Raw genomic sequence first — 27,468 nt, 5'->3', positions numbered from 1 at the left:
AGCTTTCTATATAAATCCTTTTCAGAGAGACATGGGGGCTTGATGGGAGGCAGTACAGTGTTTCATATTGACTCTGTTTTAACTTTATACCTTCCAATACATTTTATAATAAAAGTGATCTTAATGAACATTTTTTGGACCTTTTTTTTATCACTTAACATATCTATTTTGAATAAAGTATTAAAGCATTTATGGTATTAGCATGTTTATCATTCAAAAAATTTTGGGTGCAATTTTGATTAGTGGGAGTATGAACTTCATGAACCTAGGACATTAAATGATTGTGGCTTTATTTTTTATAGGTTATCCTCTTCATGCACCTGAAGCCTACTTTCCCTATTTCAAGAAGCATAACGTCACATCAATCATAAGACTAAACAAAAAGATTTATGAGGCAAAACGCTTCACTGATGCTGGTTTTGAACATTATGATCTGTTCTTCATCGATGGCAGCACACCAAGTGACAGTATAGTGCAGAGGTTCCTGAACATCTGTGAAAATGCTGATGGTGCCATTGCAGTACATTGTAAAGGTACGTGCACCTATTCATTTTTCAGACTGGAATTCAAAATAAATAGAAATCTCTAGAGTTTATCCCAGAAATACAGCGTTTAAGAACACTTTCAGATTGTGAGAGTAATAAGGCTTTATAGTGCTTGACTAAATATATGCCAAATATTTGTTATTTTCCTGTGTATATGAAGTCCTTACATCCTACACTGTTACTTGCTGGAACTGACAATCTGTTGTTCATTCTTCTGTGGGGGTTTTTTAGTATGACTTGAAAACTTGAGATTTAGTCGATGCAGGTTTCTTTTTTGCATTATGCTTTCACAGCATTATGATAATTGCCTAGGAAATGCAAAACACGAGAAGGTTTTCTTTGTGCTTTTTGACTGTTCTACATTTTTCTGTGGAGTATGAATTCCACATTTCAAGTTATTGTGATGCCAGCATTTCAAACCAGCCAGAAAATGCACAAAACATGCTTAGTCAAGAGAGATTAACAAAGGCTTTTAAGAGTTCAGCTTGATTTATGTTTAGAGTTGTGTAAGGACATTGTGGAGATGAATGTCTTGCCTGATCAGAAGCAAGAATAATACTATTCATAATTTTCCCATGAACAATAAATATGCATATCAAAGATAAATAGGTTTATTTGCCAGCAAGTTGTTACTGTTGCTAGAACCCAGTAGTTCTGGCACTGATATGCTGGATATCCATTAATTGGCTAAATAAGAGTATAAACTATTGATTAGCAGGAGGTTGTTAGTAAGTTGTTCTCCAGGCTTAACTGTATATTCCTATAAAGACTATAACATACTCAGTAGTGAGTTAGAGATGTGCTTTCTACACTGAAGTATTTTTGGTCTTTTGTCTGACCATTTAGTAAGCAAATGAACAGTCTTGTTCTTTTTAGTTTTTACACCAGCCTAAATAATCCTCTACAGTGTTAAATCAACAGTTAACTCAGGCCTGACTCAGGCATAGTTATATTGCAGAGTTGTTTGGGAGCACAGCTATTACACTAGAAACTGCTTGTCTCAGATGAGACAGAACAGTTAATTGCAAAGGATTGTGATGGAAAGTTTGTACATTAGTAGAACATTGGAGGGAAGAACTGAAATCAATACTTCACCTTTTAAATAAGTCTTCAGAGCTTGTCTTCCAAGCTACAATTATGGCACCTCACTATGTGTGAACTTCTACCTTCATCCTACCTAAATCACCTTCCCTTCCAAAAAAGTCAGTTAGTTATTGGTTAAATGTAAAGAGCTTGCACTCATGTGTAGAATTGTCAGCAGAGGTGTGTGGCTGCTTGGAGAGTTTCCATTTGGATAGTTGTTGGTGCATAAACGATAGTAGGCTACTGTGAGACTGTAAATTGCAAATACTGTATTTGTGGGAAATAAGATTTAAATGGGGAAACATTTTACTAGTAGATGAGACACAGAGCTAGAAAGAGATTAATTCTCACTGCATAGTTTGAGATTTTACTGATAGTAAAAACTAATTTTTCCTGTGTCTCTGTCCTCTTGAAAACAGGATTAGTTTGGCATTTGTTGGGCAATGGGTTAATTTTTTTTTTATCTAGGGATATCTAAAATTATACAGTGGTCAACAGTCATTGCTGTTTATACAGACAGCAGTGAACAGTTTTATGTGCTGGTTTCACAACAAAACTGATTCAAAAAGAAAAACCCACTGACTTGCACTGTTGAGATGTGACATATATTTGCACCATGGTTTTTTGGTGTTGGCCTCTCAAAGGTATTTTGATTATGTTTTTTTGCTGGTATTATAAATACAAAATTGGTATCCAGCTTGATCATGGCTTTTAAAAAAATATTGGCCTTTTTTAAGCAAAGTTTGGGTAGAATTTTTCAAGTGCCATGAGTGATGGCTGTTGCAGGTGTTCTTGTACACATTAACTTTTCCTAAGTATGTAAGATTTGTCCCTACATATACAGCATTCAAATTGAATTACGTGATAAATGGGACACTGAGTCAGAAATCATTTCTTCAAATATGGTGAATAACATTGCATGGAAGTTTTCTTACATCCCATACTTTTATTTGATGACTCTGGAAGGCTCATGTGTGGCTGTTGATGCTTGTGTTTCTGTAGCTGGCCTGGGGAGAACAGGAACGCTGATTGCCTGTTACATAATGAAGCACTACAAGTTCACACACGCTGAAGCCATTGCTTGGATACGAATATGTCGCCCGGGCTCTATTATAGGACCCCAGCAACACTTCTTGGAAGAGTATGTACATATATTATATACCTCCTTTGCTCCTCCCCATCCCTATCCATCTTGCACTGTTTATAGGATCTAATTTGTCTCCCAACATTTGTAAGTCGTTGCCTGTTCAATATTTTTAAGGTTAGTTTTAATAGGGGATTGAGATCTGAGTTACTCAGAAGCAGTCAGCTTCTCTGGAGTTTTGTGCATTTCGTCTCCTTAAGGAGGCACAGGGCCCCAGGAGTGCATGTTTCTGTTCTGGGGAATTCAGGAGTTAGACAAATGTGATGGAAGTGGACAGATGTGGACAAAAGATTAAATCAACAAATAGGATATATGAAATATTAGCATCAAAAGAATAGTCTTTCAATACTTTATATACCATCTGTGGCACTTAATGTATCATTTGTATGGTTTTTCTTCATTGTAACTGAAGAGTAAATAAGTACTTGGTAGAAAGCTTATGATCTCCATCGAATTCCTCAGCACGATGTATGAAACATTTCTCATTTGGAGCTAGTGGTTGTAGCCAAAAAAGGTGTGGTTTTAGTTTAGCTTCAGATTTGATCCTGACTGGAAATGAATGGCAGTGATGCAGACAGTAAGTTTAATGTCATAGTGGTTTCTGTGTTGTGCATTTGCTGTGTTGTGCTTATGCTGATATATTCGAGTTGATGGCATGATGATGCTTACTTGGAGGCATTTTCACTTTTATGGGACAAAACGTTTTAGAAAATCCACTACAAGTAGGAAAAAGATAACTCATCAGCTCTGCTAGATACGGTGTGTAAATACTGTAAATTGAGTACTGTGACCACTACAGACTGATGTGGTTATTCTGGAGGGTGTGTTGTTGTTCTTGTTGTTTTTAAGTATTGAGGTTTTAAAATTTTTTGTGATAGACATGTTGGTTTTGGTTTTTTTTGAGATAACGATGTATAGAAGATTCAAATGCTGGCAGTCTGTAAGCATGGCATGTTTTCATATGGTTTTTTATATGTATGCAAATTTGTTGATCTGAGTGGCTTTGGTTTTGTATCCTGAAGGAAGCAAGCAATGTTGTGGCGGGAGGGAGATCTCATCCGATCAAAGCAGAAACAGCGAGGGGTTGATGGAAACATTAACAGAGTTCTTTGTGGCTTGAATGACATTTCCATCAGTGACAGTCTGAATAAAGCACAAGACTTGGATCAGTGCAAGGAGGTGAGTGTTCTTAGGAAGAATTCCACACAGACTGAAGCTGAGCTTTTGGTAACTAGCTATAGATAACTGCTAGATTTTTGGCTTTTTTGAGCTTGTATTAGTATTAGATTGATTTTTCTCAGATTAACCTTTTTATAGGTCATAATTAGAACAAATCTCCACTTGAAAAATAAAGATCAAATAATATTTAAAACTGTTACAGGTAATTTTTCAAGCTTCAAAAGCTTTGCATTATTTCAAGTAATTCTCTCAGGATTTTGTTTTCTTGAGAATGAAGGAAAGCATAAAGTCAGCTTTCTTCCAGGAAACAAAAAATCTGCTTATTCCAAGTTTTTAACTAATAATGCAGGTGTGTATAAATATCCAACAGACTTCCTTGAAGTAAATAAATGATGGCATTGGGCCTGAGCATTATGAACTGACTTTGAGGTCAGGTTCTGCAGAAGCCCTTTGTGAGTGTTTGTACGGAGGCACATTTCATGTAGCAGAACTATGCAAAGGGCAGTGCCATGTCTGCAGGAGACAGTAGTTCAGCCTGCTGGATTCTCCTCTTTGTGAAGGAGATGCTCAGTGCTTGGAAAGGCACTGCTCCTAGGATTTGATAGATTGCCTCACTTGCATACTTTTGTTTCCCAGAATGATTCTGATGACAAAGATGTGGACGCTCAGAATGGGATGACACAGGGAGATAAGCTGAATGCCTTAAAAAGTCGGAGACAGCCTTGTTCCCTTACAACTGGAGCTCTGAGGTAACAATACCAGTCTGAAGTCACTTGCAGTTTTAAATTCAGTCCATGCTATCAGATTTGTGTGGCAGCTACATGATCTTGTTTAAGGCAGTGGTACTACCTGTGCCACCTTCTGTGGTAGAAACTTCTCCAGGTATGCATCTGTTAGTTGCAGATTTGGTTTGTTAATCTTTTTCTTCTCTCCTTTTATGCCCTCTGTCTCTCTGTTTAGGGATGCCTTCTTACTGTATAGCAGTAAAAGATATTGTAAAAAATACTTCAAAACTTTCAAATTTATATCTAGTATTTTATAACTTATGACTTGAACAAAATATTCTTAATCTAACTTAGTTGCCTTTCTATAATTACTTTTCTATACTCCTTATAGAAATTTAGAATTTTTCTGAACCACTAAAAATGTGAACTTTAAAATTAAACCTGAAGTAGCTTTCTATTCTCTAACTGTAAAATAAAACACTGATTGTCAATAATTCTTATTTTTATGTTTGAAGCCAACCTGAGACACACAGATATGATTTGGCAGAGGGGAAAGGATTTTTATCCTTGGATAAAGATTGCTGCTTTTGTTTCTTTAGGCTGCAAGACATGAAACTGCACACCAGGTCATTTTCACAACCTTTCAGGTACTGACTTGAAAATTCTAGTTCTAAATCTATATCACTTGATTAGGGTCTTAATTTTCAGTGTTTTGGATCATTGCTAATGAACTGATGTGATCGCTATTTCAGACTTCTGAGCATAGGCAGGTAGCAAACCTTTTTAAACATCTGCAAATTGCATGCCTTACCCCATTGAATCTAAAATGCAATATGTAAGACAAAATTTCTATCATTATCTAGCATTAATACTGAAAAGAGCACATTTGTTTCAGTTTTGATTTTTTGAGTTGGATTTCTCCAGATGGCTGGCATTGGAAATGAATGTTTTACCCTTTCTTGGTGTGTAATTAAAGCTGCTCAATGTCATTTTTCTTCTGTGCTTGTAGTTGAAGTACCCAAGTATTTTCATCCTTTAAGGCCTGATTGTTGTATCCCCTGATCTAGGGTTAGAGAAATTAATTTTTTTAATTAATTAAAGTGGACTGCCATAACAGTAACAATTTGAGTAGTCCAGTGTACCATCATACAGCTCATTGTCAACACATGAAGAATTTTGTTATTAAGAATCCCAGCCAAGAAAGAGCTGCATATTCTATGCAACTCTGTGAAAATCTTCATTTGGAAATGCTGCTGACCTTATGAAAGCTACAGGTCTTCTACTTCTAAGTAGAAAGTTTTTCTACTCATACTTGCTCTATAAGCTCAAAAAGTACTCTTAATCAAATTTACATTTAGAGTTCTAAAATTTATGATAAAATTTGCAATAAATCTATAAAAAATGGACACTTGGCCTTCATAAATTATCAAGGTGAAAAGTAGCCTGTAACTTTTTAATAAGGTGCAGCAGGGGAAGTACTTGGGAGTGGATATCTGGAAAGTTTTTTTTAAAAATATGTTTAAACAGGCAAACTTGGGTTTTTGGTGTTGAGTTCTCAGACTTGAGAATTCATGCTTTGTAAAATACTAGCCTGTGTACTGAAAGACTATATGTGTTGGAGATGTATATTTTCATTATAAAATCTTGCTTCTCACTGGAACTCTGCACTCTTTTTAGACTGAATACTTCAGGTAGCACAGAAGGATCCATATCTCCTCTGAAGGCCTCCAGAGTGGTAGCAGTTACTTCACCATCTGCAGAAAGAATAAGCAGACTTTCCATGTCCTCAGGCTCTAATCTTAAAAGGTTTTTTTCCTTCTTCTCATTTGGTACAAATGCTTACAGTATCCTACAGTGGCTGTCAGGACATGAAGTGCTTGCTGTTCTGGGTATAAGAGAATTTAAATTTACTTACAGTGATTTGCTGTTCCACTAGCCAAAATTCAGTAGCTTACAGATTTAAAAAACAAGCAAAACCCAAAATCTATCGTACTGGTCTGAGAGTTTTATTGAGATTGTGTCATCAGAAGCAGTACTCTGGGTTGTTAAGGTTTCTTTCACTTAGTTCATAGATGTTTTGCAGGTATTCCCACAACTCTATATACTGTTACTCTCAAAATACTGAGTGATAATTAATTTTTTATGAACCCTTGGTTTATTACTATTTAGCTCCATTATTGCTATTGTCCTAAGTAATTACATATATTAAATGACACTGAATGATTGATGCATTTTTAATAACTGTGTGCACAAATAGTTGCCTGAACAGAGTACCCAGCTTGAGGTATCTCAGGACACCCTATTTCCATCTCAGATTTTGTCCTATTACTTCTTGGTTACTTGAAGGCTTGTATCACAGAAGTGACTGCAGGAAACAGGGGAGGAGGTCTGAAACTGTTCCATGTCCACAAAGTACTTCAGTGTAAATCAGATACTGCCATAACCTTTTAACACCATCTGCTGCATGGTGTCTGGTTTGACAGAGGTGAAAGCTGGCCATGTTGTAGTGCTTGAGTAAGCAAAACTTGAGAAGTCCTTACAAAGAATTCTGCTTTGCATTACTTAGGAGCTAGAAAATGAACCTGTGTGCAAACACAGATTATTTCAGAATGGTCTGTGTTATTCACCTAATGTGTTCTAATTGTCTGTTACATTTTTGTCTATATCTCTACACACCTTGTGAATATTTTTTTCCCTGCATGTGTTTTCCATTCAGCGTTTCCATAAACTCCAGACTAGCCAGTTCTCTAGGGAACCTGTATGCTGCTTCAGATGATGATGAGAGCAAAATGACATCACTGTCCTCTAGGACAGGTTTTTCTGTAAGCCATATCTCCAGTCACCTGAATAGCAGCTTGCAGCTGCCACACAGAAAAAACCATGAACTGAACAACAACTTATACAACAGAAACAGCAGTAGTGGCACCAACCTGGGCAGCCCAAGCAGTTTTCACAGCGCCGTGGCAGATGAGTACGCGCCAGCCTTCCTTTATGGGCCTTACAGCTCCTCCAGCACCCTACCAGAGTCCATTCCTGTAAGTCACCACAACAGCACTTCCAGGCAGCTCACTGATGCTTTTCTTCTTTGCTTCTGTGAGCAAAAGAGTTGCAAAAAAATCTTAACTCAGCATAATTCTCCAGCTTCCTCTGTTTCTGAACAGCACCTTTGTCTGTTACCTATCATTTCAGCTGCTTTTTTTTCTGTCTCTTCTAAGCATCTATTACATGGAAGCTTCATGAAGATAAATTGTGCCTAAACTTTACATCTTTTCTGATAACTTTTTTAATGGGCCTTCTTACCCTTTAGATTTTATTTCAAATTATCCATAACACAGTCTGTAAGTTAATTGTGTCTTCATCTTTGTGCAGTAACAGATTTTAAGAAGCCTTTGAATGTATCATTCAAAGAATGTAAACAGAAGGCAGAACATCCTTAAAGATAGGGCTTTGAACAATTAGTGCTCTTGACTTGAAACCCACTCCTTTTCTAACACCAAATGTGAAAGTATGTAGTAAGTATGATACAAGTAAGGTATTTCTAATGGTCTCACATTGCAGCTTTCATTCCTCAACAACTTCGCTGCCTTGGGCTTCTTTTGTGCTCTTTTTCTGTGTAAAAGAGTCTGTATAAAGAGGATGTACAGATAAACTAGTGCAACTTGGAAGTGTTTCTATCCAAAATGCAGAGAAGAGAGACTAGAGAAACTTCATTTATGAAATCAGAAATAGCTTAATCTATTCTAGGGAAAAAATAATCATATCTACTACTATAAATCTAAAACCAATTTTAAAAACCTTGTTTCCAAGGATTTGATAGCCTACTAATTACAAAAAGTAGTACACTGTTTATAATAGATTTTCTCTATGATTAAGGGAGCATGTCAGCCTCTCTTGACTAGTTCTGACACTTAGGACTTTTTTTTTCACTGGGTGGAAATAAAATGGGCTTTTGTGTAAAATTAACTTCAGAGTATTGCACATCACTCTTCTATTTCCTTACCACTGATAAATTGTGTTATACCTGCTAGTGGTTTTGAGTGTGGTGAGTCTCTCTTAAAACAGCTAATAACAAACATTGCATGTAACTAGGATGTCCTGAGAAGGGTCATTCATGGGCTGTGCTCTCCCTGCAGAAGTGGAGGAGCTCCCCTCCTGTTAGTGTGGTTAGTGTGGCACCACTCCCCCTTCAGAAGCCACATCTTTGTAGCTTGGGAGGATGAATTGCTATTTCTGAGAATAGATAAAGAGTAGGAAATAAAATCTCATTGTCCATTGTGAATTAAATTGCATGTGTGAGTGAAACCTAATCTGTATAAACAGAACATTGAAGTTAGTTGAGAGAACATGAGTCTGTACTCTCTAACTCATTGTGTTCTCCCTGCTGTGGTAGGAGCTGCTTGACCTACAGTGGCTCTTTGGAATACTTGATGCTTTCAGACTCCTTGTTTAAAAAAAAACCAGCTTCTTATCCACTACAGTTTATCTGGAAATAAATGCTGATACTCCATGATCTTAGAATCACTGCTCTTCATTGAGTTTAAAATTGAGTTTAAACTTTACATTCAACAGCAGCAGTAACTTGTTTGCAGGGGAGTTCTTAAATGTTGTCACATCTTCATCTCTGACTCTATTTTTCCCTACTACATGGGAGTGTAATAAATTATATATAATTGAGATTTTTCAAGTGGGATATAGAAACCATAATAATTTTTCTATGATGGAACAAGTTCTAGAACAAGAGGACTGTTGCTGTTTAACTAATTGTTTAGTTTCTTCAGGCATAGAGATGAGGGGAGAGGTGAAAAGCTGTGTAGCAAGCTAGGAATGTTTGTTTGAGATACATGGAGGAGTCTTTCATTTGTTCATGCATTCAGATTTCTCTGGAAAATAATTCTTTTTAGGTATTCCCAGTCTTTAATCCAACAAGCTTACAGAAATTTAGTCCTCAGGAGTTCAGTTCTCTCCTCCTTTTGAGTATACTGGAACTGAAAGTCAGTATACCAAAAGTGGGTGAGAGCAATCACTCATCTGAATAATAAGTGGTAAATCAACTAATTGGATTTTTTTTAATGTCTCACTTTCAGTACTGTCTGATATTTAATGTATTGAACAATAATTCTTTGGAGAGACAGCCCATTCCCATTCTTTTCAGTAGTTTCTTTAGTAAATTATATGCTGCCAGCAGCATTTTAGAGGTTTTTTCCATATTTTACTTACTTATATATTATGCATAAAGTATATGCATGTAAATGTGCATGCAGCACCCTAAGGGGAAGAAACTCCTTGTAAATGTAATATGACTTAGTCATGAAAATAAGCTGACATCATTCACAATAGGTAGAATTTAATGGCTAGAAAGTGTTCCTGTTTGGAATGTTTTTCAAATATGTTCTGATTAATGCATTTGCTTCTAAATGTACCCTGTAGCCCTGTGCATCTCTCCCAGTCACAGAGGAGTGCACTAAGTTGTTACCCATTTTATGCACAATGGACTGATGGACTAATGGACAGTTACTGGGGTGTCCTGAGGTTTAAGACAAGAGTAGGTTTTTCAATCATTTAATCTCTGAATGCTTTGGTAGTGAGCAACTCACTGGCAAATACAGATGGTTTATTTTGAGGACAGCATAATTTTTCTGAAAGATCAGTCCCACTGATTGAACAGTTATGCTTAAAACTATTTCACTTTTAACCTGAAGCTTTCTATATCCCTTTATTTTGTCAGTGTTTTAGCCCTTTGTTATCTTATTTTCTTCTTGTGGAGATATCTCATACTACTCATCTCAACTTGATTTTCTTTTGGTAAGCTGAGTTAGCTCAGAATTCCCTTTGGAAAGTGTTCAAGTTTTTTGTTTTTTAAAATCATTCTGGTCCAGAAAGCTGCTACTCAGTGCTATCCTGCTTATAAATACATAGCTTCTTTTATTTTCTTTGACTGTAATGCAGTGGGAGCTGAGGGATAGGGGGGAAAAATAAAGTTCCTGCCATTGATGATCGTGGCTTCATTTCTTGTATTTAAGTCCCATGTCCTGCATTCCTTGAAGGATGTTTGGTTTGGTTCAGGATTTTTTTTTTTTTGATGTGGAACTCTGTGAAAAACCATCTCATTTCTTTTTATTTGGTTGGTTGGTTTGGTTTGTTTTTCTCCTTCCCCTCTCCTCTTCTTCTGAGACCAATTAATCCACCAAGGAGGACTGGATTTTCCTGACCACTTCAGCCTCTGACATGCAGCTGTTTTGCTTTGGTGACTCTTACCAGTGGTCTGAAGCTCATCAGCAAAATACAGAGTAGTATCAAGCTACCAGTTCTGGCAGAATGCTTTTAAAAACAGAATTCTGTTTAATCATTTCCACTTCACTGCTTTAGATGCTGAAATCACTTGGAAATCGTGACAGCCCAGCCTAGGCTTGTTGCAGTGTTTGTGTTCTTTCTAATTGGAGCACATCAGGTGATGTACCTGACAGAAGTCTATTACATGTCCTGGTGCTTTGTTTATTCCCTTAGCTCATCAAAGGACTCTTGAATGGTACTGATTAATTTCTTTTAATTGCCAAAATCTCCCTTCCCTGAGTTAGATATCAAGGTAACCACCTATAATCATGCAGTACTTTTATTTTAGAAAATCACCTATCACTCTTACTTGTCTATCTTTGTTAACATGAGTGATTCAGGAGCATTTTGAGATGGCTAGGACAGCAGTTTTTCAGTTCTAGTTTATGTTCACTAAAGTCATTAGTGAGTTTTTCCCACAGTATGGAAGAGAAGGTTATTCACTGATCTTTTTTTTCCAATGTTTTGCAATGAAACAGCATTAATACTGCTGTTCCTCATTCCACTTAACAAAAAGGAAGAATAAAAAATAACCATGACTATAACTATGGTTGTCAGACATGGATTTTTCTCTAATGGTTTTTGTCCTTCTTATAATCCACTTTATTGTGTTTATGCTGATGAGCTAGGAAAAAAGGTTGATTTTCAAAGAAAAGAAAAACTGCTGTTCCAGTAAAATAGAATAAAAACTTTATTTTACAAAGTGCATGTTTTGATTAAACAGAATCTCTCACAATAACAATTTGCAGAATTACTCTCTTCAACTGTAATCACACTTAAGGTACTGCTGTAAGATTTTTGCTTTGTTCTTACAATAGTTCTAAATCCAAAAAATTCTCTTTAAAATGTTTTTTTTTTTTTGGAGAATATGTAACTGGGTAGTCTTAAGATGAGTCACCTTTTGCTTCTATAGCTGTCATGGAAACTGGCAAGATGGAAACATTGCCAAAAAATTGAGAAGTGTTGGCAGTGTTTTAAAATTCATATACATCGTCTTTACCTGTGGCATGTTTTTTCTTAGTAAGAGCTTACCACTAATGAAGATAGGACAGGCTCTGCAAAGACCAGACCAACAGCAGTTCATCTTGCTGATGTAAATTCAGCAGGCCCACTGGATCACTTCACGTGTGTGTGCATTTTCTCTAACGCATCCTGAGTTAGTTCAGTGGCTCTTGTGTATTCCCAGTAGTTCTTGCCTGCAGCAACACTCCTATTAAAACAGTGTTGTGGGAGAGTTGATGGACAATTCAAAAAACTGAAGTTACATTTTTGCAGTTATCTGGGGAAAGGACGTGTTCAAGTCCTAACAGATAGGCCTAAATGCCATAGGGTTATTGTGTCTTGAAACAGAATTCAAATTCAGGGTGACTTGGTCCTGCAGTCACACGTCTGCAAATACAGTTCTAGTACCTCAGAGGATCTGGTGCTTATTTTCTCTTCCAGGAGGCTTTCTGTGCCTCCTCTTGAAGAAGAAACATGAAAGTGATCTAAGAGCATAAACTTCATTAGATATCCTTAACTGCAGTGAAACTCTAATTCTTAGTTTGAATGTCTGTTACTTGGGTATAAAATGGCAAGCTTGACACGGCATGAGTCCACTGTAGGAAAACACACTGAGATTCTTCTCCATTAACTGATTTATGCTCTCATCTTTGCAATTCAGCAGTCAGTTTTCTTTGGCTTTTTTTTCTTCTATTTGTAACTCTGTATTACAGAAGATTCTGTTAAATTCAGCAAATTACTTGTGAAAATGGATTGGGGTTTTTTGTTTTTAATAAAGATTTCAGAAGCATAGGCCATATTTGAGTCATGGCAAATGTAAATTTTAAAATAGAAAACTCCTCAAAAGATTGAAAAGAAGAAAGAAAAAAACCCCCACAATTACAGGCTTTGAAACTTTACAGTCAATCTCTTCAGACATGTGAAGAGATTTAAGAGTGCAAATTACTTCTCTGAAAACACAAAAAAAAAATCAAAACAAGCCTCTCCTGCTATATTTAAATTTTTCAAAATCCAATGCGAGTCTGTGTACTTTACAATAGCTCAGTTGCTACAACTATCACCATGTTTTTAGTGATAGAAATTTATGTGAAGACACATAGATTAATCTGAAAAAAAGTGCTGTTTAGATTTAACTATTACCCTTTATTCAGAAAAGACTTTGAGACATTAGGAAGACATCATAGAGATTTAAAGTAGAGTTATGATGAGTATGGGAACACTGAAAAACATATTTCTCCATTTGAAAGTAAATAAACTCTACCTGCCCATTGGTAACAAATTACCAAAATATGCTATCCTGTTTCCAAACAATATATGCTGCTGGATATTTGGGGGCTTTTTTCTATGTTTTCTTGATTTTTTTCCCCATATTTTTGTAACTTTGTAACTGCAAATTACTAACAATTTTTAGAACTACAGTTCAAACTTCAGAATCCTAAATTTATAGTTGATTTTGTTAATTGAACTCATGATGTAGAATTCCTGGTTGTTGCTGGCTGCTGAGTCAAGGGCTAGTGTTCTCAGTTCTTTGTAACTAACACTTGCTGGTTTTAAGAGTGTACAGTGCTTTCTGATCATCTTTCACCTGTCCAAGCTTAAAGCAGTCTAACATAGGGCAGTATATAACTACATTTCATGCCTTTTTGAAGTGTTTGTTTTGAAGTTTTGGAGTCAGCTTTACTCAGGATTCAGTTTTGATGGATCCATTTCAAATACTGCACTAATTAAGTGTAACCATCTTTCCAGTTGTTAAAATACACTTCTGAAAATGAGAAGCCTTTGAGGATCATTAAGAGAGGAGAAGTTTCAAGTGCTCATTAATGAAGGGCTATTCCTTCTGCCTTCCTCTTACTAAAACCAGACCTTTTTTAGTCAGTGGTATTCAAATCTCTATGCTGACAGCACTTTTTCTACCTAAGGAAGAATATCCAGATGGTCTCAAATCTTCGAGACGTGAAAATGCATTTAAAAGACAACTTTGAAAATACACACTGAGACTTAAAATATAGGGGGCAAGTAGTTGTGTGATATTAATTAGAGCTATAACTGTATAACTAAAAGTATATATAAATGTATTATGCACTTCTACTAAGAGGTTTCACTGTGGGTGCCAAAGAGTATTTTTTAAAATAGCTTGTTAGGAATAGTGGGAAAATGGAAGAGAAGATGGTGAGGGTCTGTCTGTAATTACTGATGTAGCTTCTTTCCTCAGTGAGCTACATCACGTGTTTCCTATAACATTATCTGAATCAACAGCTAAAGTAAGTTGACTTTTACAGTAGCAGTTCGATTCTCATTCAGGATAAATGGAAACAATTGAATTACAGTAGCAGTGGTATTTGAAAGGACTTGTAAGATTTTCTTTAGGAATCTCAGGAAACTGGTTTGGAAAAGTAAGTGTAGATACAGGAAAGTTGATGGGCTTTACTCAGATTATAATTTCTTCTATTTTACTGATCTTTACCTATGTAGAGATTCAGGTCCCCCTCCAACTCTTGTTATTTTTCTCCTTTCTGTCCTTCCTCTAATCTTTAAGTGAAAAATACATGTTATATATAAATAAAACCTCTCCAGTGAGTTTTAATCAGTTTTTCTTCTCTGCACAGTCCCTTCAGTCTGAGTATGTTCAGTACTAAAGCCTTGCTGCTTTGGTGAAACCTGCTGAACTCTTCAAATCGACGTCCTTCATGGTGGAGAAGAACTGAAGAAAAAAAGCTGCTCATTAAAAGGAGGAACCTTCAATGAAAGATGTATCAAAACCTTAACACCAAGAGGATACTTCTTAACAGGCAGAAATTTATTGTTAATGACTACTGGAGATGCACTGAAGTTGAATTTATGGAAGTTACTACCCATATTATATACAAATTTAAATTTTTTATGCTGAGACAGCTTGAATATATTTCTAATGAATTTCATTAAGACATTTATTAACTTGTGTACAGTGTTAAAATATGTATTAAGAGAATATTTTGGTAAGCTATATATAAAAATTATGTAAAAACTAGAATATATTTTAATTTAGTGTCTACTTTGCTACAGAAATGTGTATTTTAAAGAATTTGTACATGTTTATCAAAGATATACATTTTTTTATGGACAAGAGATTTTGTTTGTTTTATGGGTCCATCATTATTGCTTAGAGCCTAATGTAATTTACTTTTTTACTAATTGGTCTTCTGGTAATTTGATGGAAGTCTTACTAGTGAGAGATTTGTTATTACAGTCTCTACTAAAAGCACTCGATACATAGTCTGCTTTCCACTTCTGGCTGCTAATGTTTCTTAAGGAAACACTATGAAAGAAAAAGAAAGGGAAAATAGTTGTTGAGATGTGATGTAATTACGTCTTCTACTGCAAAAAAAAAAAAAAGTAATTTATGTGGTGACTCAGTTGTACAATTAACACTCTTTCAATTTGTCTTAAAGGATTTTTGTTTTCTGTGTAGAATGTTAACTTTTGCTATGCAATATATGCTGCAAAAATGAAGGCAGACCAAACTGAAGTTGGTACAAATGTACAGTGAATTAGGTGGCACTGCATACTTGCAGGCTTTTAACCTACATTTGGCAGTATGTGTACAGTTTCCTTAGCAACACACAGTAAATGTTGGACATAAATTAAATTTTTATCTGTCAGTTGGATGCTTTGTAAACCTTTACATTTGTTGTTAAGCATATGGCTGAGGTAGCTTCCTGTATTGTTGAAGGCTTTTGTCACAGTAAAAATTCTCTTTACTCTGTGGAAGTACAGGTCAGACAGATGTGATCAGGAACGAGGCTTAGGATGAAATGGTGTTACAGGGAGGCTCTAAAGATCATGTGGAAAATGTTCAGAACTTACCAGTGCATGGTAAGGAAAAGAATATAAGCAGCTGTGAGGATTTGATTTGCCCCTCCTGTACAAGACAAAACCAAAACAGATTCGTTACCTGTTTGTTTTTCCAATATCTGCAGAAACTTGAAAATAAAAGTTGGATTGTCAGTTGTTCGGGAAGACCTGTGAACACCCTGCATTTGCTTTACAACTGAAAGTTAAGTGCTACATCATTTTTTAAAAGAATTAGATCACAAATTGCTATGGAAAGTTGTACTGAAAGTGTTAAAAAGCGATACTGAGAGCAGCTGTAAAAATCAAAATCACTGAATAAAATTTACATGCAATAATGTACATTTTTGCAACTGTGTATATGTAACATATACACATACAAAGTAGCATATGTGTGTGCATATATATACAATATACTGTATATGAATTGTAGATTAATGGTAAGGGAATTCTACCTCTCAAAGAATTTTCTCATGTACTTTGTTATAAATAGTTTTCCTTAATTAAAATACTGATTAATTTTGAAATGTAGATATATAAATATACATGCAGCTAATTGATAATAAAATGCCTGTATAAGCCAGCTTCCTTGTTTCTTGGTTTTTTTGTTAGATCTTTTGATGACTTGATCTCTAATCGAAGATAACTCTTCAAAATCACCTTATTTCCTGTAAACCATGTAATCTACACTAAAGTAGGATGACATTGCAAAACGCCATTAGCATGACAATCTAATCTTCTTTAACAATCTCTCTCAACCTTCTTGTATTTGCTTTGTATAATGCCAGGTATTTAATCAACATGGTGATGGGGTTATGTTTCAAAATACAGTAATTTCAAAGCTGAGTCTGGACTGAGGAATCCTTCCTGGGTGAGGCCCCTTGTTACAGGCATAAGATACCTTGACTTTTTTGCATGTGCAACAGGTCCCACCAACAGCAGGTTCTTTGTGCATAAGAATCCAAACGACTTAGCTTTCTTTAGCTTTTTGTCCATCCTTCAATTTAAAACTAGTCACAAATGGTTCTAACATTTAAGTCTGTTGCTGTTTTTAAGCAAATTTGTTGCATTACATGGTTATTTATTAGTGCTTAATATTGCCATCAGCCTCTCTTGCACTAGATGTGGACAGTGTGTCACAGCCACTCTGAAGGAATGGGAAAGCTGGGAACAGAGCAGATGCTTTCCAAGTTGCCCCAAAATTCTGGTGACAGTCTGATCTAAAAAGATAAAAGGCTTCTGCCACTGCATTTGGGTGAATAATAGATGGTGATTTGGATGTGCAAAATAAATAATATAGAGGAAGGACAGCTAATTAGAAGGTTTCTAGTACATAGGAATCAACTTCTCCCTTGGCCTTTTTCTAGACTTTTATTGATTTATTAGATGAAACACATAAATACCAGCTTATGTACAACTTTTTTTATTTATTCATAAATAAGTTAGTATTCTGCAACAATCAACCTCTTAACAAAAAAAAAATGGAACCATAAAAGGTCAGGAAGGTCTTCCAGAACTTTGACGCTTTTAAGAAACAGCCTGAAATTCATTTCATATCCAGTGTTCACTTGTCCTTGAACTTTACCATTTCTGTTCCTTCAAATATGAATATATCTGGTTCTGGGAGAAAAAGCTGTAGCACACAAGATGTCTAAAAACATGAGTGGATGGATTAAATAAATCCAAAGGTCTCTACTGGGCATATTATTCTATGGCTAACATCTTATGAAACAGCTGATCATCACCCTCTCTTCTAAAGTATGCTTTATGAAGCTTTTCAGTTAGGGAGGTATTTCTTGTTACAAATTCAGAGACTATTTTTCAATTACAGTACTGCAGAAAGAGGAGGATTTTAGTTTCTATAATAACTCTTCTTTACTGACAGCTAAACAATGAAAGGCCTCAAAAGGTTTGACACTTGATTAGATCTACACTGTAAAGTGCAGCAGGCAAAAAAATATGGTAATTAAGGGCCTGATCAAGTAAATCACTGAGGTATGTCTTTAACCTTAAGCACATGAGCCATCTAATTAATTAAAAGTGAACATAGATATTCATGTTTGTAACAAATCCACCTATGGATCAATATTTCTGTCAATTGTTAACATGAACCTTTTTGTCAAATAAAAGATGTGCTGTATTGCAACATCCATTAACCCACACAAGTTAGCTTTTTTAACTTGAAAAGATGTGTCCTGCAACTATACCTCCTAATATATTATTTTGGTATTGCCATTTGTTAGCATCAGGAATTAACAATATGTAAAAATGCCTTATGAAGGTCTCTGGTACAGATAATACCTTACGAGCTGCAATTGCTTGCTTTGGTAGCCTATATCTAACCTACCTGCAAAAGCAGGTAGCTCCTTTCTTAAGCTTATCACAAAATTACCCAGCGTTCCGTATCTCAAAAGCTTACCAAATAAATATAAGTTCTCTTACTGAGTTTCTTACTAAGTCTTGTCCAGGTTACGGACAGTTACCATTTTGTCCCTGTTTGAGTAAAGCAAGGTAGAGTTCCTGGGAGAATCCCATGACTAATTAATCATTCTCTGTCTGGCAATGGATTGTTAATGCCTACTCTTCAATCAGTTTTTAGGCCACCTCAGGAGCTGTTATTCATCTCTCCAGGAACTAATTTTGGGGTGAGACCGATTCAAATACTACACCAATTCTGTGTTATCTGTGTGCTCACCATCACCAGTGTTCACCTCTGGCAGGGTGGCAATGCAGGATTTCCTGTGAATTGAGACAGGCTGAGGTTTTTGAAGAGATGTAAAATGTTCAGATTGAGAACCAGCTTCCTCAAATAAGTACTATCTTACAAGGATTGTATCTATTGTGTTTGAAAGATTTAATTTGGAAAGTATATTGTTATTATAGACCAGTTCTAAAATTAACTAAAATTGCAGAAGCATACTGAGCTTTCTTTTAACAAAAATAAGATCAAAAAAAAATCTGTTAAAAAGTGAGTATCCAGCAGAGGAATTTCTACAGTTTATGGACTGAATTTCAGACAGAAGGGTCTGGTTCTGGTTTAAAACTTTGCTTCAAATGAAAGTTTTGTAAATGGGTTAGACCCAGAAGACTGGTAAGGCAGGGAGAAGAGTCAGACTGTGTAGTTGGCGTATTTCTGGAGCATGATAGGTTTTGGCTTTTTTTTTTTTTTCTTCCTTCATTTAACAAGTTGAAAATCTGCTGAATAATTCATGAAGAGTGGAAGGGCTGAATCTTCCTGGAATGATATACAGTGTACGTACTGTGGCACAGGAGAAACTGCAAAGCTTTGTATCAGTTGCTGCCGTTTCTGCTGCCGATTGCAAGGTGCTGCTGCTTTTGCTGTTTTCACAGCTACAGAAACCTCAGTCGTGCTCTGCTCTGCCAACAGCCATTTGCCTCCCTATGGACCAACCTTCACCAGCTACAGTCTGTGGACTCTTGCTGCCTACCTGCCTTGGACACTGCTGGTTTTTGGATCATTACTGCAAACAGCATTTTCTGGATCTCACAGCTTGTATGACTGAAACCTGCCTTAGAGTCCCTCAGCTTCACAGCCTCCTGTGTGCTTGGTGAGGACTCCTGCAGCAGAATTCCTGACACCGACAAGGATGGGATTTACAGGGCAAAGTCAAAACTGAGCTGCATTCAGCGAGATGCCCAACGCCTCTTCCTGGAGTGCTAGCTCGCCTCTGCTGCTGCTCTGGGAGGACTCCTCCGGGACCCGCATCTTTGTGTCGCTGCTCTATGCAGTCTTAGCTATCTCAGGGACTTTATCCAATGTGATGGTCATCTATTTAGTCTTCTCCTTCAAGAAGCTGCAGACAACTAGCAATGCCTTCATCGTGAACGGCTGTGCGGCAGACCTGAGCGTGTGCGCGCTGTGGATGCCCCAGGAGGCTGTGCTGGGGCTGCTGCCCCCCAATTCCTCCTCCCTGCGCTCGGCGGAGTACCGGCTGCTCCGAGGGGGGCTCCTGGGCCTCGGCCTCACCGTCTCCCTGGCCTCGCACCTGCTGGTGGCTTTCAACAGGTACGTGCTCATCACCAAGCTGCCCAGCGTGTACCAGGCCCTCTACCAGCGGAGACACACGGGCTGCATGATCGGGCTCTCCTGGGCCCTCGCCCTGCTCCCGGTCCCGCTGCTGCCCGGCCTCTGGACCCTGGGCTCTGCCCAGTCGGACGGCAGCTCTCGCTACACCGCCCTGCTCCTCGCCCTGGCCGTGCTGGGCCAGACCGCGCTGCTGCTCCACTGCTACCTCGGCATCGTGCGGCGGGTGCGGGGCAGCGCCAAGCGGGTCAGCGTCCTCAACTTCCACCTGCTGCACCAGCTGCCCTTCCCCGCCGCGCCGCCGCCGCCTCGCCGCGCCCAGCGCCGCCTCAGCAGCGTCTCCGTCCTGCTGCTCTGCTGCGTGTTCCTGCTGGGCACCCAGCCCCTGGTCTGGGTGAGCCTCCTGGGCTTCTTCCTGCGCCCGGCGCCGCCGGCGCTGCAGGCCGCCAGCTGGCTGCTGCTCTGCTCGCTCTCGGCCCTCAACCCGCTGCTCTACACGTGGCGCAGCGAGGAGTTCCGCCGGGCGGCCCGCTCCGTCCTGCCCCGCGGCGAGGGCCCGGCCGCCGCCCCGCGCCCCGCCGCCGCTGCGGGCGCCGCCGGCGCCCCGCCCTGCCCGCAGCTGCCGCGGCGCCGGGGCACGGGGAGCGGCGCCAGCGCCGCGGCCGCGCCGCGCTGAGGGGCCGGGGCAGCGCGCGGGAACGGGCGCGGCCCCTCAGGCCGCTCCGCTGCGCCGCCCCGCCGGCCGCCACCGCCCGTCGGGCAGCCGAGCCGCCCCGGCCCGCGCCCGGTAGCGCTTCCTCCTCTACACAATCGCCTGTTGCTCCTTTGTGACCCACGCACTTCTTGCCCGCTCCCTCTTCCACCGCGCGGCCGGGCGGCGCCGGGGGCTGTCCCGAGGGCGCGGGACGGACACCGGGGCGGGATCTCCCGCCGCCCCTCAGCCCCGCTCCCCGCACGGCTGCTGCCCGCCCCCGGGAGCCGGCCAGGACTCCAGCCAAAGCCGAGGATTTAGGAATCTGGGATAAGCGGTAAATATGGCAACGCACGTAACTGTTGTTATGCTCTAAAGATTTCAGTATGAGACAGGCACCTAGACAGCTCTTTCTGAGACATATGCAAGTTTGTTTTTATACAATCGATGTAATTCTTGCAGCATTTAAAGTAGTTCTTTGAAGTGAGCTCCCTGAACACAAGGTTCGCTTGTGAAGAACTGGCAGGTGTCTCATTACACACGCACACAGACACCGGGAGCTGCTCCCTCTCCCCCGGTATATCTGATCTCTGTGCTCCATGCAAGACCCTCCTTCAGCTTTCTCTGGCAAATATCAGGATGTGCCAGCTGTGGAAACTGTTAAAAACAAAAACGTGCGCACCTTTGTAGTGATCTGGTTTGGATATTTTGTTTTGAATGCTCTTCAAAGGCCTTCTTTAACAAAGGCCTCTTCCCGTGGGCACTCGATGAATGCAATATGAAGACTGGTGTTGTCCATCTAAGCTTGTCACCTGTCAGTTACCAGTTTGTTGTGTTTCTCTTAAATATATTATCACAGAAGTATGATTTCACAGCCTCTGCCAGATACAAAATAACAGATTCTGTGTGGCATTTGGAAAGGGGACAGCTCCTCACACCAAAACTGCGGTGGTGAGTGCCGCAGGCCCATTCCTCCCAGGAATGGTCTTAAAATCCTTGTATTTCCTTCTGTTGCTTGACTTCCTCCTTCTTTTCCAACACAGTTGCTGCTGTTCTCATGGTGATGATACTTAGTGCTGTGTTTGCCTTTTGGCACAAACTTCTGGAAGAAGGTAGTTGTTTTCTGAATCCGTGGGCATCTACCAGCAGTGTCACCTAAATTGTGCTGTCTCTAGAAGCGAAGGCACTCATGGGAACATAGGAAACTGTCACAAGAGTTTGTTGCATTGGGTGACACAAACTTAGAGCTCCCATGAGGCTATTTTAATGATTTTAATGATTTTAATAACAAGGAAAAGACATGCATGATAGGTAATAGCATAAAAGGCCCTTCAGCCATATTTCATAATGCCCCCCACACTTTCCTTGCTTTACCTGATAGAGTTTGAGTTTCCACAGAAAATGCTTTAAGAGAAAGTGAATAGTATTTTTCCCAAGACTGAGACCTGTTAGATATCTGTGATACAATAAGGTATCTAAAAGCCCCATACCAATATTTTGTTTCCCTGCATTAAACAAAAATCTCTGTCATCACAGAAGAGATACTTATTAAGGTCAGGGTTTGAAAAACACAAAGATTGAAGGCCTCAAAAGGTTTTTTTGGGGTTTTTTTTGGTTTTTTTTTTTTAATTGACATCCTGAAAATGTAAGAACATCTTCAAAACAGCTTTAGCCACTTGCAAGGACCTGTTAAAAAGTAAAATAAATTTCCTTGAGTCTGAGCCTTACAGAAAGCTTCTTCCTTCATCTTGGAGACAGTGTTCCTCTGAGTGATGGCATCAGAAAGATGGGGAGGGCCAGCAAGGAAACATTGAACATATAAGATATGCAAGATTTATTTTATTAACACTGTGCACATATCTCGGAGAGTGACAGAGCCACTATATCCTTGTTGTAATATCTCATCCTAATCACAGTGGCTGTGCTTTAGCTGTCTTTGTGTAGCAAGAGGAGAAGGACAACTGATTCAACCTCACCAATCCCAATATTGGAAAATATTCTGGTTCACTTCCAAAATAAAGTTCAACCAAGGGCCACCTGAGGGTAATACCCTATTCAACTGCAAAGTAATCCTTGGGCTGGAACCCACAGAAGAATGCATATTGCCATCCCACCATGTCTAAAGGAACTCGAGACACTTGGTAAAGCTCAATACTGAGCCCATAAGCAAAAAATCAAACTCTGAAATAAAAAATTAGACAATGCCTCTCCCCTGTTTTTGGCTATGGAACACGTTAGTGTGGAATTAAAGCAATAACATGTTTCAGAATTCAGTGTCCAGACCATCAGATAACTGGAACTTCTGGGCTTCTTCCCTTGTTAAATAGCATGCAAATTGAATCTGAAATGCCTGTATTTTATATAGACCACGTTTTAAATGCAGACATGTATAAAAATGCTACGATGTACAAAACTCTAGACAGCTGTCCTTATGCTATGCATCAATTCCAGAAAACAACTGGAAATCCCTTGGAAAGTTTGATGTAATTACATCTGACTGTAAATTTTTGACTGTTGTAATATACTCAGGGGACCTAAATAACATTACACAGAAAAAAAGATTAATTTAAAGTAATTAAGAAAGAGTATTTATCTCAAGATCAATTTTCTGAGAAATTACTGCTCTGAAAAGTCCCGTATGCCTTGTTCTACAGCCATAATGTTTGCATTTCCCCATTGTAAATACTCCATGGTAAATTGCAATGGAAGCTCGGCTTGGCTCAAGTTCTCCTGGCTCTGTGGTGCTGCTTCTTGGTTAAGGAAATGGATTTCATTCTTAGTTTTTGTCATTCTATGCTTTAATTTACAGATGATTTATATGTGTCCTCTGGTAGTTTAATGGTGACTTTTCTTCAATGTGAATTTCTGTCATGCTCAAACAACTAATTAACAGACACAAGGGATAAGTTGCCGATTGTCCTTTAAAATGTCTCAACCAAACACTCTTTCAAGAGGTGTAAATGAAGATGATGGAAAATCGTGTCAGCAATTCAAATGAAGTTTCCTTAAACTGAGTTGCTCCTTTCCTCTGGTGTTGTGCCAAGCAAGTTGTCTGAGCATGGCCTGGAGCTGCCCTTCCTCGATTGGCTGGCACTGACTGTTTTAGCTGCCTTCGTGTGCTGTAGATGGGAGGTGAGAGCTCATTAAAGCATTGAATTTACAATGCAGTAGTGATACAGTGATATCAGCCACGTTTCTCTTGTGCGGTAGTTGCCTATTCCTTGGCTTTTTTCTCAGGGCTTCTGCAAACAAGACCAGGTGGGAGTTAGTAATGGTCTGGATGAATTGTGGCCAGTTGCTCTGATGTGCTTGAAAAGTGCCATTTGGTGTATTATGGCCCAAATAAATCTGCCACTCACATTGTGGGTTGCCCATGGAGAAATACGAGTGGGACCTGCTTTTTGAAAGTAAAATTGTGATGCCTCAAAATAACACCCTGAGGCCTGGGTTATTTGTGAAAATTGCTTGTAGAGGGTGTTCCTGAAGTTAGGGTTTGGATTCAGTCTTTTGAAGTCACCCTTAATTCAAAATAGTTATAAAAAGCTGTAGAGATGCTTTGTGGAATTAGGTAGCTATAACAATATGAGTCTCCACCAAAACTGGGCAATCATTGATCTCAAAAAAGGTGTGTAAAAAGGTACAGGCAGCAAGGTAAAGCTGGGAAATTATGACAAGGGGAGATGAAGAACACAGGACAGGGGCACTAGCACTTTGATCCTGAGAAACAACACTGAGAAAAATGTGATAGCCAAAAGAGGCCCGGGATTATGATGAAATTACCCATCTCAAATTCTTTGATTCTTTGTATGTGAGGAAATAGAATTCTCTGCTTTTCTTAATAAATAAAAGCATGCACTTGTATTCTCAATTTCTGCCTTTAACAAAGCATTTCATATGCCACTAAATTTTCTTTAAACTGTGAAATCAAAAATGGTATGAGTTGCATTAGCAGTCTTGTGGAGGCTGCATTCAGCAGCAGTGCTGGACTGACAAGCAGAGATAACATCTTAGCTAACCTGCAGATTCAGTCAGCCATAAGCACACTGTGAACCTTTTTTTTGTAACTACCAAGTTGATGCTATTTTTAAAAAAACCCACATACAGATTATTTTCAAATGAAGACATTTAAGTGTAGCATTTCATTAAAGAAAAAAGTGACAACATATACTTTAGCTTTCTATTTCATCTTAAATCACATAACTAAATTATTGGAATATTCTTTAAATTCAGAAGTCCCTTTCTCAAATGGCAGCGAAAATAGCTTTTCTCGTGACTGTTTAAGTTCTAAGAAAGCTACTTTTTTTTCTCTTTTATGTCAATCCTTCCCATGCACTGTCATCATTTTACCAGGGTAATAGTCTATTTTCTTTCCTTCTCTTTCCCTTTCTTCAGTATCTTCTGTAATTTTCTTCACTAAGGGAAAAGTTCTTGATTCTGCTGATCAGGGCACAACTGCTTGAGCAGGGTAAGCTTTGGGAGATAATTGTAAACTAAGACTAAAGAAGTGATGGACGAATCCCACATACTTAAATTTCTATTTAAGGAGTGAGTAGGTATTGAACTTGGGCTTTTACTGCACAGAGCAGTGGAGAAATTTTTTATCTATATTTACAGATACTTGCATTTGAATAAGGCTGTGTAAAAAAAGGGTAATATGAAAAAAAATCCAAAAATAGTTTGAAGGCTGGAGAAAAAACCTTTTTGGCTGAAGAGTTCAATCATAGGAACTTAACAAAAGTGACATCATTACAGAATAAGCACATTTATGCAGGTATTCAAACCAGTCTGTTAGGTGATATAACATCTGTTAGATGATCACCAGCCATGGTGATCTAATAATCTCTTTTGGTATGGAAAACATGACCTTACAGAAAACCAGCTCTGCTTGAAGAGCATGGGCACCTTGTGTGTTTATTGTCAAGGAGCTCAGTATGGTAGGGGTCCCTGTGCAGCCTGCCCTATACCGAGTCTGAAAGGAGATTCATGAAAATAAAGAACTGGAAACAATCCCAAGAAAAAAGCACTTGTGGCTGCTTTCTTGCTGAAGCTTTGGGTTTCTGAAGAGGCATAATAACCACTCCAGGAAGGTTAACTGGTGTTCAGGGAAAACTAGGATGTCTAACCTGCAACCCCACACATCAGGCTTGTTATCAGTTTAGAGCCAAGCTTTTGTGAGTTGTTCAGAAGGAAAGCAAAGTGCCAGCTGGAAGGGGAGCTCAAGCCAATCAAGGGAGCTGTGTAGCACCTTAGACTTCACCATGCTGAACTTATCTTCTTGTAAGACAATGGGTTGAAATAATGAATAATAAAAATGTGCCTCTGCCAAAATTTTTCAGCATTCTTTAAATGTCTCTTTTTTCTGTACTTCTGTGAGATTCACTCCTGCTTCCAATGTTTTCCTGCTGCTCTAGAATTGACAACTGACAAAAAGCATAATTAGTATTAATTACTAAAGAAACACAAAAGAAGGAAGAATAAATCTCATCCTTACTGGACAGAGTCAGCTCTGGTGGTTCAATAGCCAAGGCACACAGAACAGGAACAGAGCTGCTGTTATTGAAAAGCTTCACTTCAAACCAAAGATGCCTTTTGTTTAGGCTGTCTTCACATGCTGTGTGACAGTCTCAGGGCAGAATTAAAAACACAGCTATGCTTCAGGCGAGAGCTGCATCCCTCCTGATCTGTTCTGAAGCTGAAGATGTGATGGAGGTGTAATGTCAGTCACAAAGCAACAAAGTGAGCATTAGCAACAGAGGAAAACTGTGAAAGGGAGAGCTTGAGAGACAAAGATGATGACTGAAAAATAGTCACTTTTATAAAACATTGTGCTTACTTTGCTTCATGTGTGTTCCATATCCTCTATGTTTTCTTCTGAGCCCTTTTTTCTGCCTTGCCTCTGTAGCACAGTGCTGAGATAGCCAGGTTCTTCTCAGCCTGGAACTCTGACCCTGAGTTTGATGCGATTTCATTGAACACTGTTCCTGTGATTCTCTATGAACTTTGCATCTTCCATCCTAAGGTTCAGTGAGATGGCTGTAGCAGTGTTGTCGCTGTGGAGACAGGAGCAGCAAGGTTTGAACAGAGTTGGTAACCAGAACTATTGTGAAGATATGTGAGTAGTGCTTCTTCATATCTATGTTTGAGTATTACTTACTCCTCTGTCTTCTCTTCTGTGTCACCCATGGCCATCTACACATACTGGAACAGCTTCATTTCAGGAGTGTCCTTATCCATAAAAAGATCCCTTTCAATTAATCCTGTTTTATAAAGGTAGTGATAAAATCTTGCAGGATTTGAAATGTTCAGTCATATTCGCTCCTTCAGTTAGCATAAGTGTCCCTCTTTGATTCAACAGAGCATCTCCCCTTCCTCTAGATTAGTTTTTCTCAGTTTGTGGCATTATTTCTCTTGGACAGATTAAATGAAAGAGTTGGTAGATTGCAACATGGAAAAAAAATAGCCAGCCTCACTACTACTTCTATTTGATTTCAAGAATGACATTTTTATACCTTTTACTGTGGCTACAAGCTTGCTTTCTTTTTTTTTGTATGCTAATGAAATCAAGGCAGTAGAACTCTATTGTGTTAAAAATAGAGATAAATAGAAACACAAAAATTATTCATTGTATATAAAGAGTAAATATAAGCTCTCTGAATTTCACAGCAGATATCTTGCTTGGCTCTTTGTTGTTTAATGTAACTGTTATGTTCATATGAACAGGATTAGGTCACATGCAGATTTAACAAATGATGGCTCTGAGCTGAATTAAAGGCATGAATTAATTTTCTTTTATCTCATGCATCATTAAATATTGCTGTCTACTGATTATCTATATAATACCTGTCACCTGATAGCAACCACGGTCGTTATGGTAATGTCAAGATTATAATTATAGT

The 27,468-nt window shown here is 38.6% G+C and overlaps 2 protein-coding genes across 3 annotated transcripts in view; both read left to right on the top strand.

The window, feature by feature from the left end:
- CDC14A (cell division cycle 14A) overlaps nucleotides 1-16,419 on the top strand; it is a 44,619-nt gene extending 28,200 nt beyond the window's left edge. The window contains exons 9-16 of one of the 2 annotated variants that reach the window (XM_063407617.1): nucleotides 303-533; nucleotides 2,631-2,769; nucleotides 3,795-3,951; nucleotides 4,588-4,700; nucleotides 5,276-5,323; nucleotides 6,354-6,482; nucleotides 7,393-7,711; nucleotides 14,615-16,419. In XM_063407617.1, coding sequence (XP_063263687.1) covers nucleotides 303-533; nucleotides 2,631-2,769; nucleotides 3,795-3,951; nucleotides 4,588-4,700; nucleotides 5,276-5,323; nucleotides 6,354-6,482; nucleotides 7,393-7,711; nucleotides 14,615-14,644 — 1,166 coding nt within the window. In that variant the 3' untranslated portion in view covers nucleotides 14,645-16,419. Of the gene's footprint in view, nucleotides 1-302; nucleotides 534-2,630; nucleotides 2,770-3,794; nucleotides 3,952-4,587; nucleotides 4,701-5,191; nucleotides 5,324-6,353; nucleotides 6,483-7,392; nucleotides 7,712-14,614 lie in introns of both variants that reach the window. The other variant, XM_063407616.1, reaches the window with a different exon arrangement.
- A 780-nt stretch (nucleotides 16,420-17,199) lies between these two features.
- The window catches only part of GPR88 (G protein-coupled receptor 88), a 29,412-nt gene continuing 19,143 nt past the window's right edge, over nucleotides 17,200-27,468 (top strand). Inside the window, exons 1-2 of the mRNA XM_063407615.1 lie at nucleotides 17,200-20,909; nucleotides 26,592-26,684. Coding sequence (XP_063263685.1) covers nucleotides 19,490-20,557 — 1,068 coding nt within the window. The 5' untranslated portion in view covers nucleotides 17,200-19,489 and the 3' untranslated portion in view covers nucleotides 20,558-20,909; nucleotides 26,592-26,684. The remainder of the gene's footprint in view (nucleotides 20,910-26,591; nucleotides 26,685-27,468) is intronic.

This window comes from Prinia subflava, chromosome 10, assembly GCF_021018805.1.
Source record: "Prinia subflava isolate CZ2003 ecotype Zambia chromosome 10, Cam_Psub_1.2, whole genome shotgun sequence".
NCBI lineage: Eukaryota > Metazoa > Chordata > Aves > Passeriformes > Cisticolidae > Prinia > Prinia subflava.
Note: the sequence above shows the minus strand (reverse complement) of the source record. Positions and strands in the feature narration are given on the sequence as shown.